Raw genomic sequence first — 12,133 nt, 5'->3', positions numbered from 1 at the left:
GACGATTTCATTGTTTTAAGCAGAAGTAAACACGTCAAAAATAGTGCTGCAAGATAAAATATTTGTGTGATTCTGAGTCGATTTTTTTCGCTAAATGAATTTGTTTGTCTATTTTACAGATATAGGAAGGTTTGTCTTCCACTGAGACAGCAGATTTCTCAAAGGAAAGCAGTATACTGTTGCTTTGGTGCATTTGGTGTGTGTTTGGTGTTTACATGGCCTGCTCCTGTTCTGTATGGTTATAGTACTGTTAATACGACAAATCCGAATGTCACTGGAATTCGATGTTTTACCGAAGACATATATAAAGACACAGACTATCAAGCATACTTCAATGTAATTTTGATTCTAGTTATGTTTGGGATGTTTGTTGTACTGGTAGCTTTATATGCATTGATAGCAAAGACTATTTTAGAAAATGATAAAAACAGGAATTCATTTCAGACAAACAAACTAATGACGAAAGAGACTAACATCGGTAACAAGAATCCCGTTCCAGAAGAACGAATGCTTCAACAATTAGATACACATAAGACAGCTGAATTAATGACTGGTTCAAATAGATCGACCGATGATAAAAGAATAGATTTTAACCGCCGATCTGTAATGCAATATAAAAGAGTCAAAAAAACGACTTTCATCATGTTCCTTATTACTGTATTATTTTTCATCAGTTATTTCCCGCATCTTATTCTCCAAATCATTACTTATATCGACAAAGACTTCGTACAAAGAATGAATATTGAACAAAAAATTATTTATAATACTTTTCTTTGGTGCTTTTTTCTCAATAGCTTTGCAAATTGTTTTATTTATGGGTTCTGTGATGTTGGATTTAGAAGACAGTTAAAGCGATTTTACAACAATTTTATATGTTGGATTTGGTATTAAAATCCTTTTTATTTCCGAGGTGTCCTCTCAATTTTACATATATATTAAAAAAGAAAGATTAATGGAATGTGTGGAATAGATTTTAAAAAAGAGAGGAAATGATTTTGCATATGCTTTCTTTGATTTGAATAAGAAACAAAAATCTTTTTCAACGAATTAAGTATTTAATCCTTTTTTTCCAGTTTTGCATATAATTATTTTAAAGATGGGATATCATTTCAGTGTTCTATAAACATTTTCAATTTTTTAGAACTCTTTGAACTGCATATGAATATATAACAAATGATAATTTTATTTTATTATTCATGTAGCATTTATACACTTAAAATATGCCAAAATGTTTTTCTATTATTTATACTTGTTTAGATATAGAGGGGAGAGCTACATTTGCGCGAAATTAGTATGACAAGCATTACGTTTCGAGAGGAAATGGTATATAACGTTTGCGCGAATTTGCCTGGAATTCATCCAGGTTTTTCTCTTGGATTCAATTCTGAGAACAACCTGAATTTTCGTTTTTGTTTTAAGAAAAAGAATTATGTCGTTGAGCAAATATCTTTTTTTTTCCTTATATCAATAAAAATGTTTTGAAGAAGTCTTTATTTATTTATATATGTTAGAAGATGTGGTTTTAGTGCCAATGAGACAACTCTCCACTCAAGTAACACTGAGAAAAGATTCCTTTACAGGTCAAAAAGTACGGTCTTCAACACAGAGCCTTGGTCACTGTGTATCATCAGTACAGCGGGTATAGGTACTTACCAAGCGGGCGTGATCGATTTTGACCTTTGTTTTATTTACATAAGATCAATGTGTACCTCAATCTAAACATAACTGTTGTTTTAAGAAATCATTTGGTCGTAGATTGATGATTAGACATGTCTCATTATTTCCCCAAAACAAGAACGAGTACTAAAAACAAATACTAGTCAAAGAAGTTGGCACTCGTCTCATCCGACATAATTCTATATGCATTGCAATTCTTTTTCTGATAGAAGGCCACTGTGCGTGTGTAATAAGTATAGTTGTTTCCATAATTGGCATTGAAATCTTTCATGCATATTTTTTTCTTTCTATATTTTATTCCGAAAAGAAGCGTTGTGTACGGTGTTTAGCTGACCACATAAATCTTTCTGTACGGTGCATAGTTAAGTTGCAGCACACCGCACACAAAAACAAAATGTTCATACTCGTTTATTACCCAAAAAGTTTCAAGGAATGAGTAATCACAGATAGGTTTATGATTGGTAACTATTACTTTTGCCCGGGCGATATCTTTTTGCGCCAAAAAGTAACTCATTTGCGCCACAACTTAATTGCGCCAATACTTCTTTTGCGCCACCTTATTTTCAAAACTATAGGTATCATTTGCGCCAATAAAATAATCATCTAATTGCGCCAATTTTATCTATGTTTATTTATTATATATAACAACTAAATGATTGACTTTCCTCCTCCCTTCCAGGCGTTGGATAAAGTTGTTTGAAATATTTTGGACAAATTTATAAGTACTATCAGCAAAAAATTCCTCTGACATTGTACACATAAATTTAAAATTAGCCTTGCATCCTAATAAAATTATCTCCTTTTCTGTATCGTTATTCATCATATTTATTTGTTACAACAGCAAAGTCATCCAATATTCTGTTTTTGAATCTTTCTTTTCTAAATTTTCTTCCTCAATTTTGAAGAGCTCTGAATTTATCATTTTTGAAGGTCGCTCTGACAACATATCGGTTGCTTTCTTGTGCACACAGTTTTCAAAATTTTACGTTCTTATTTCTGGACATTTGTTTCATGAATATAATATAATTCTCCATTCAAAATAATTGTACACGATTCATCTGTAAATAACCTAGCACAACACGACTTAACTGTACATCTCAACCTTATTTCTTCAGTATTCCTTATAAATGCCTGACCAAATTTGTGTTCTTCAACTCAACAATGATGACCGGTTTTCCTCTTTCAGACTCTATTGTCTTGATTGGTATATCTGACATCTTGACTCGTGAAAAAATATTCTATTGCTAAGTAATTTATATTTTGGCGAGTTTTCTTTAATGTTATGAGTGTTCAGTTAAATCTTAAGATGAAAAGTTACATTTAAGATATAGGTAAAAAAATATTTACAGGTAAATGTGGCGCAATTTCATTTCATTTATTGGCGCAATTTATACCATCAAAATAAAAGAGAGTGGCGCAATTAATACCTTTTCAAAACTGCAATTGGCGCAAATTGATTCTGCCCTTTTGCCCTGTATTAGCTTTCTTCAGGTAAAACATGTAAATGTCTCGACAATTGTATCGACATTGAAAGTTGGTGTTGACATTCACAACTATGAGCGCATTTACAAGTTAATTGTTCTTATTAGAATATAAAATATGTCTTATAAATAGGAAAAATCGATGCGAAAATTATTTTGGAGCAGGAATTTCAGATGTTGAGAAATGTACACTGAATGTTGATAAAACAAAACAAAGATTTTCGTTACCGTGTCAGTTCAAAGTCGATCATGCCCGCTTAGTTAGTACCGATACCCGCTGTACGATGATACACGGTGTTGGATCACATCGAACAACAAGCTATAAAGGGCTCCAAAAATCACTAGTGTTTAACCTTTCAGGAAACTAACTACATGTATGTAAAAATGTAAAAACAAGTTTTGAACAGTCTAATCTATATAAAAACAAGAATGTGCCCACAGTACACGGATGCCCCACTCGCACTATCATTTTCTATGTTCAGTGGACCGTGAAAGTGGGATAAAATTCTAATTTGGCATTAAAATTAGAAAGATCATAATTATCATAAGGAACATGTATACTAAGTTTCAAGTTGATTGGACTTCAACTTCCTCAAAAACTACCTTGACCAAAATTTTAACCTGAAACTTGCACTTTCATTTTCTATGTTCAGTGGACCGTGAAATCGGGGTCAAAAATCTTATTTTGCATTCAAATTAGAAAGATCATATCATATGGAACATGTATACTAAGTTTGAAGTTGATTGGACTTCAACTTCATCAATAACTACCTTGACCAACAACTTTATTCTGAAACGGGACATACAGACGGACGATCGGACGAACAGACGAACGAACACACAGACGTACAGACCAGAAAACATAATTCCCCTCTTCTATCGTAGGTGGGGCATAAAAACCGTGAACGAGAAACATTTATTAACCTAGTCTGATTCAACCTTGCTCAATCGCGGTAGTAAGGATTTGTTTTTTAGTTATGTAAGTGTGGATATGTTTTGTTTATATAGATTAGACCGTTGGTTTTCCCGTTTGAATGGTTTTACACTAGTAATTTTGGGGCCCTTTATAGCTTGTTGTTCGGTGTGAGCCAAGGCTCCGTGTTGAAGGCCGTACTTTAACCTATAATGGTTTAATTTTTAAATTGTTATTTGGATGGAGAGTTGTCTCATTGGCACTCACACCACATCTTCCTATATCTATAGATTGAAAAAAATGTTTCATGGAGGCAAAATACTAAACAACCATTCATGAGTTTGGAATATCGCTAAAGACGAAATTTTTGCGACGTTTTCTTAAGCAGAAAGCAGTTTGATAAGCATGAATTGAAGTTATAGAAGATACATCATAATTTGGTAAAATAAATCACCAACATGTATGTTGCCTTTTTACAGTCCGTCAGTATAGTTTATTATTCAGAACTCGTACGTATTAGTTTTTAACACATACTATGATACATGTACATGTAGCATAATACTTACAGAAATACACTTCAAATGTGTAAACAATCGTGTATGTGTTATTTTTATTATTTTAGTTCATTTATATGTCATGGAGTTAAGTGTGATGTCCATTTTACTTAAACTAGTACACTTTTCGTTCAGAGGCCAGCTGAAGCCCACCTCCGGAGGCGGGGTTTTCTCGCTGTGTTGATGACCCATTGTTGGCGTCGGCTGTTTTCTGCTTTGGTCGGGTTATTGTCTCTTTGAGACATTGCAAATTTTCATTCTCATTCATACGTGTTTGTCTATGCATGTAATTAATGACAAGACAAACGTATCAATCAATCAATCAATCAATCAAATATGTGTACGTTCTATTTAGTGTTCGCAAAGACCTATATTTGGGCGTTAAATTTGGAATGCAATTGGTTCATTTTTTGTAAGTGTTGCGTTTATATAAAATAATTATCTCGAATTTGAATGTTTTCATTGTCGAGAGATATTGAAAAGAAAACAAGGTACCGGTTAGACAGACTGAGTTCTCATCCCCTAGGGTAAGATTTTAACTATAAATGATATTAAAACATCCGCTTGAAGAAAAAATCGTATCTCATGAGACTCATTCATAAAAAAAAAAACTATTTTTTAAGATCAAACATCTTTTAAAAAAATTAATCGGATTATATGCTCGTTGGTTGCACTTTATTTGGAATCTAAGAATCGTTTCCCTGTCAGAGGACAATATCCTATGAGCTTTACAGCTAACAAAAAAGCCATAATGATTTGGATTGATGAAAAATAATATTTGAATGAAAAAAGATTCAGTGTACCAAAACATGACATGTTCTTTTGTATTTCACATTGTTTCTTGCGGTACTAAATTCTCAATGTTCACCCGTGATATTCTAATGTTTGTATAATCATTGTTTGTGTTTCTCTGGTTTATTATGAAAATGTTTAAAATATCTAATTTCAGCGTAAAGATGATGTCCTGGGCTATCTGTTGGACGCTTGTCCCTGTGTCCATAAAGCGTGTAATGCGGAGAAATTTTACCGTCTTTCATTCCACAAGAGATAACATTTTGCAATGCTTCCAATGCAATTGGTTTCGGTTTTCTGTCATTGAAATTTCCAAAAAAAGCAAAAGCTATTGAATTTTTGTTCCATCCTAAAGTATGAGCGCCTACTTTATCCCATCCTCTGCCTTCGTATACTCGTCCATCTTCTCCTATCATGAAATTATACGCAATATCATCCCAATCTGTGAAAAAAATAGAACTACTGTATAGCGACTTTAATTAGGTTAAAATTACTGTAGTACAAGTTCATGTAAAAGTAGAGTTGAAGGGTAGGATTATTAAATACCTATTTTTGTTATATGTACGAATTTGAAGAATATAAATTAATGCAAATATCACTATATTTTGCTGTGAGATGTAATTTAAAGAATTAAAAGAAAATGCGCTGAAAACAATGATGACCCCTCATTGAAATTGGTTCATTTTTTTTCAAACTGTGCACATTTAATGAAAGTAGATAGACAGAGAAGGAACGCACCTTAAAGGCGGCTGTAACAATATTCGTTTTTTGTACCGAAAAATTTGAATTGGACAAACATGTTTTTTATAAAAATACACAATATTGGCCAGATTCTTCTAATCAGCGTGTTTATGTGTCGTGCTAAAATCAATGCTGTTGTATTAGTCTTATATTTTTCGTATATTAAAAGAATTGAATGGGTTTTTTTGGGGATATAAAAGCGTTGAACGGAGTACATTATGTTTGCGTGGAAGCACTCTATTCTGAAAATGTACGCACTGTCTACGCTTCTACAATATAAAATTACTAAAAGAAGCATGCTAGGATCATGAAAACCAAAATTTCTATCAGTAGTAAATTATATTAAAAAATAAATAATTGAAAATAGCAGCATCATTTACCTAAATAAAGTGAGTCAATATGAAAATAAATGTCTCATAATAAATATTGGTACGCACACAAGTAAGGAAAAAAAACGTTTTACAAGACAAACTCAGTGTTTCATTTATGTCGTACCTATTCTTCTGTTTATGTCAACTCTTTAGAGAGGAAACATAAGTATTGACAGAGTTCGAGGGAATTTTCCGAAGAAAAAAAAATCATAGATTGATTATTGACATTCATATGTTTTCCCTTGATAAGACCAATGCAGAAATGTGTCTTCTTGTAAAACCGTTGAAAAAGGAAATGAGGACATCTTCATTAATAATGGAGTGCATCTTCTGTATCTTTTTTATTTATGATTTTGCTCTTCCAATAAATAAAGCATAATAATGAACTTACAGCCGATATTTTCGTTATACGTAAGTGTTAATCTAACTATTAACCATATAGTATACCAGGGACTTTCTATACGCAAATAACTACTAGAATCGTATATCAGACATTCGACACTAAGTGTATTGTTGGGTGGTAGCTTTGAACAGGAGGCTTAGTACTCAGTTAAAATCAATATAGACGAGTCATGTTTATGTTAGTATATACAGTCCCTCAGTATACGTATCTATAATACTAAAATTACGAGGTCCAATTTGTCAGCCGTCATCACGTGAAAACGACGAATCAAAGAATTCAACTTTATATACAATTTATATAGTACAAAGGTGTAGATTAAAAATTACACCACTCCAGGCCCTTTTGTTTTCCACGTAATTAATATTGCCAATAATTAAGAAGTTCCGGGTCGAGTCCGATACCGATACCAATAGTATAATCACCTGTTACTTATTACCTTATCTGTACGTTCCGCATCCGACAGGGGCACCACCAAACAGTGTATACAGGATTAATATGCTATATACACGGGTCATAATCACAGGGTTGACACTTCTAAATTGTCAAATTGTTACCTATTGTAGTATTTTAATCAGTAAGCCTTTCTAAGATAACAATACGAATACTAAAAATCTGGACTAAAAATAAGGCGTATAGGTACAGTTTTCAATTTGTTAGCGGGCATGAGTGACGTAAAACAGCGAATCAAAGAATTAAAAAATTAAAAAATACCCCATTCCTGGACCTTTTGTTTTCCAAATAATTAGTATTTATCATGACCACAGGTTCAAACAGAAAGATTTGAAAGCAGAGAAAACTGTGTATCTTATAATAGGCATCATTTTATCAGATGACAATACTAATACTAAAGTAAGGCTTGCGCACAGTTATATACTTTAATTCAGTCACGGACCCGCGATGTCACGGGTGTGTTCTAGTATCCTTTAAAGTTTACTAGTTTATAAAATAGACTTACTGTTTCCGTCCATATGGAAATTTTGAATAGCTCTGGCAGTCTGTGCACATTCCGTCTGTTGTTCACAATGGTGTCCTGCTGTGTTATGTATGAAGACATTCATCACGGGAATCGATTGCAGCTCTGTTTTCCGTGGAGGCCTAGCAGCCCATTTATTTCGCGTAACCAGGGAAGTATTGTCGCATGCTATCACCTCTGAATAAAACAAACAACAATCATGTCTTTATAATACAGGAATCAATTAGTCTAAGAGTTCATTTTAATCTCTCCAAAATCAAAACTCTTATTAGCTGCGTTGATTGACGATGATTTCAAATATACCTTTTCCATGTTTAAGCATGTTTATACTTATACTTTATAGCATTGAAACTGAAAACAATTGAATAAGAAATACATTCGAGCACATTTTTCAGTTTATTATTTGCCATTCTTCTTAAAATCAGGTATATACAGGTAGTGTCCGTACTTGTTTATAAAATTACCATCCTACAATATACCCTAAAATTAGGACCTTCTTAAAACAATTTTAAGCTACATAAGATAGTGTCCTAAACTTAGGATATTTCCAATTTTCGGACACATTTGATAAACCCACTTCGGACCGGCGCATTAGGTTTGCGCGTATTTTGGTATTGAAATGTTTTACGTTTGCATGCAGTTCAGGGTTGCATTTGGGCACATTTGTTTTACATGTGGACTCGGGTAAAAAAATATGTTATATAAATAAAATTGATATATAAATTCAATAACCATGACTTTATATACTTTGTTAAATTACATAAAAAAAACACTATCTGACTACTATAATAGATTATTCATTTTGAAAATATTTGTTATTTCAAATCAAAATTCTAACACCAAATATAAAGTTATCGTTAAAGATTAAGGCATTGATTCATGTAACTCCATTGCGAATATTTAAGAGTGAATCGTGTTTCACCGAATAGTGATCGCTTTTAAATTAGTAAATAATAATATGATTACTAGTTTATATTTGATACAAAAGCAGTAATGAGTAGAAGTCACAAGGAGAAATCAGATTATTTTATGGAGCACTTCAGAAAATACGAGGATGGGACAAATATACAATATGTCACAAGATGGTCTTGATCCTAAACTATGTTCGATAAACAAACCCCATGTGTTCTTGGTTATTTTAAGCTTTAAACATGGTCTCATTTTATTCTCGCTTATAGTGTACTAATTCCTTTTTATGAAATGGAAAAAAAATATTTGCAGAAAACACAGAAAATGAAAGTAATGAAATACATATATACCTTCAAATCTATTCCCAAAAAGTAGTTTTTCCATATAAGTAACAAAATATATGTGGTACTGAGTTTTCGCTAGTTCTTGGAAGCCTAAATAAACCACGGGTATTAGAATGGCTAAAACTAATACCGAAACTGATATCACCATCGCTATTGAAATATTGTGACATGATAATCCATGCGATGCTATCCTTTCCTCCATTTTGTTTATTTCCTGTTCTTCAATTATTTTGTCTTTAATAATGTCGATATAGTTTTGTTCTTTAAATATCTGAATTTTAACATAAGCGTCTTTCGCCTCTTTATACGACCAAATGCAGGGAGTTTGTAGAAAATCAAGCATATCTTGACAGTATTGTTCTTTTTCATCTTTTTCTACATCCCTTAAATTATGAAATACTGTGTTGCGGATCCAATTTATTCTCTTAGGTTTTACTTTGGAGTTTTGGAATAATGCGAGTATATCGGTGCAATTTATTAGTTTCCCAACAAGTACAGAGACATCGTGAGGATTTGGATTAGAATCTTTCATACTATTGCACCAATTAGGGTTGTAGCATTTTTCAACTTCTTTTGAATCAGTTGGCCATTCTGAAGAATTTATCGTTGACCAATCAGGTTTAATCCAAGATCTATGTTTATGCCAAGATAGTATAGTTGTCCTCCATTGCAAACACGTTGAGCACCAGTTTCGTAGATCTTTTTTTAACACTATACTACAAGACACGGTACCTGTACAAGGAGGAAGATTCATAGGAGTAAGCATGTTCACAAGTCTAATATGATGCTGTTTAAATTCATCGTCTACAAACTTACTTATTCCATCGACCACATATTCCAGAGAAAATAATACTGACATCATATTTTGTTTCTTTATATCGTCAAACTGCATTTGCGCCATTTTGATGAATAAATTACAATCCCAAAAGTATATTACAAATGTAGTTACCGGAAATACGAGCTTGTCTGACACACACAATAACAGACGTAAATAATCAATGCTATTTATGTAAATGTTTACTATTTATAGTGTATTATTAATACAAACTGTTTAACCAAGCATATAAAATACTGTAAAGGTAGGTCTATACTTTGAAAAAGATTTGTTATGAAATTTTGTGAGAGTGGCCTTGCCCGACCACTTAACTTCGTATCACTTGACCAACCAATTTAGCACATAATGTTTTGATTAATCTAATTAACCTTTGCTGACATGTGTTTTTCCAGTCTTTTTATAGAGACGGCAGAAATAAGTAAAATACTTTCAGTCATTTTTCTCAAATGAAGACTGGTGTTGTTACAATAAAGATGATGAGTAGCTCGTGACAGCAACTGGCTGCATTTGAGAAAAATGACTGAAAAGGTTTTACCTATTTCTGCCGTCGCCATATTGGGATCGTCGTAATTCCAGTTACGATTATGAACAGATACATTATGTTATGGAGGGGTATTTGCGAGAGAAAAAAACAGTCAAGGGACTGTAAAATTTCCCGGGCCGCTAGGCGGAGGAAATTCGGTCCATAGACTGGCATTTTTCGCAAATACCCCTCCATAACATGATATATCTGTTTAATTACACCGAATAGATATCGATTCAAACTCTCTGTACAGGTAAAGTTAAATCTTGTTTTTTACTTGTAGGCTGAAATTCATAAACATGTTTATGCATAATTTTGATGATGAATATTTAAGGTAACACGATACCGAATGGCATATCTCCCGATTTCCAAACTTTTTGGCACATGTGTTCTTTGAATCGAATTACATCGGAATATGTAATAAAAAATGGGGGTCACCATTTTTGTTTTCTTGGTATTTTCATAAGAAAACGTCAATTTTGGCGACAAATTTACTTAGGTATATAGGGGAAATGCCTATTTTTCGGCTTAACTTTTTAGATTTTCCAATGAATGGCTATGTTCTGATATACGGAGAAAAACAAAAAACTAACATAATATCCAGAATTGCATACTGAATCGATACACGTATAGAAACTTATATGTCACCATCCTTGTTTTTGAGATAAATGGCTTCAAAAATGATTGATACCCTTAGAATTTGGCCGAAAATGTGTGACGTTATTGAATACAGAATGTAACGTTATTCCTACTCAGAGAAATGGAAAACAAAATATGTGTCGGAATCTGAATGGTGTTTATTTTATTTTATTTCCTCTGTCGGTAGTCGTAAATTTCCTAGTAATGCAATATGAAATATTTCGTCCCGCTAATAGAAATTTCACTCAAATGAATTAACATTAATTTTGTCTGATTTTCACACCAAACGAGCATATTGTAATTCAGTGGTTGTGGTTTGTTTATGTGTAGTCTGTTTCCCGGCCGTTATTGAAATTCTTGGTTATCATTTGTATATTCCAAAGGCATACTGAATGTTTTACGGAGGGGAACAACCTAGTTTATGTGTTGCATATTTGTTTTTCGTTCATTGTTTTATATAAATAAGGCCGTTAGTTTTCTCGTTTGAATTGTTTTACATTGTCATTTTAGGGCCTTTTATAGCTGACCATGCGGTATAGGCTTTTCTCATTATTAAAGGCCGTACGATGACCTATAGTTGTTAATTTCTGTAACAGTTAGGTCTCTTCAGACTTGTGGAGTGTTGTCTCATTGGCAGTCATACCACATCTTCTTTTTTATATATACTTGAAACTTGCTTGAACTGGTTAGTTCCACGTGAATCTGAATATAATACACTAGTTCATGAATAAATCACCGGAAATAGGTACACGTTATATTCACGTAATTTTTTTAAACAAGATTATTCAAATAATATCTTAATTCTAAAATTTAATTAAAATCATGAAAAATACCTTCATATTTCTGTAAAGCTCACGCGGAAATAACATGAGAAATTTCGACGTGTGATTCATTTAAATAACTGATTTTTTAACTCCACCCTTTAAGACACTGATGGTGGTGTCATCGCTTTATCCATGCAGAAATAGAGTACTTTAA

At 32.7% G+C, this 12,133-nt stretch overlaps 1 protein-coding gene across 1 annotated transcript; it reads right to left on the bottom strand.

Moving 5' to 3' along the window:
• Nucleotides 1–5,278: 5,278 nt before the first annotated feature.
• On the bottom strand, nucleotides 5,279–10,141 carry LOC134707418 (peptidoglycan recognition protein-like). The gene is made up of 3 exons (XM_063567140.1): nucleotides 9,975–10,141; nucleotides 7,888–8,082; nucleotides 5,279–5,859 (listed from the first exon to the last, which is right to left on the bottom strand). Exons 1-3 carry the CDS (start codon nucleotides 10,057–10,059, stop codon nucleotides 5,519–5,521), a joined length of 621 nt encoding a protein of 206 aa, XP_063423210.1. The 5' UTR covers nucleotides 10,060–10,141; the 3' UTR covers nucleotides 5,279–5,518.
• Between the last annotated feature and the right edge of the window lie 1,992 nt (nucleotides 10,142–12,133).

The sequence above is a fragment of the Mytilus trossulus genome, chromosome 2 (assembly GCF_036588685.1).
Source record: "Mytilus trossulus isolate FHL-02 chromosome 2, PNRI_Mtr1.1.1.hap1, whole genome shotgun sequence".
NCBI classification, from domain to species: domain Eukaryota; kingdom Metazoa; phylum Mollusca; class Bivalvia; order Mytilida; family Mytilidae; genus Mytilus; species Mytilus trossulus.
The sequence above is the reverse complement of the archived record's forward strand: the minus strand, read 5'-3'. Positions and strand labels throughout refer to the sequence as shown.

Coding starts and splice junctions, on each gene's coding strand:
- LOC134707418 (XM_063567140.1), bottom strand. CDS start 10,059: ATGGCGCAAATGCAGTTTGACGATATAAAGAAACAAAATATGATGTCA. Junction 8,083..9,974: donor ATATGTGGTCGATGGAATAA/GTAAGTTTGTAG, acceptor TGTTTTATTCAG/AGGTGATAGCATGCGACAAT. Junction 5,860..7,887: donor TTTCCATATGGACGGAAACA/GTAAGTCTATTT, acceptor TTTTTTTCACAG/ATTGGGATGATATTGCGTAT.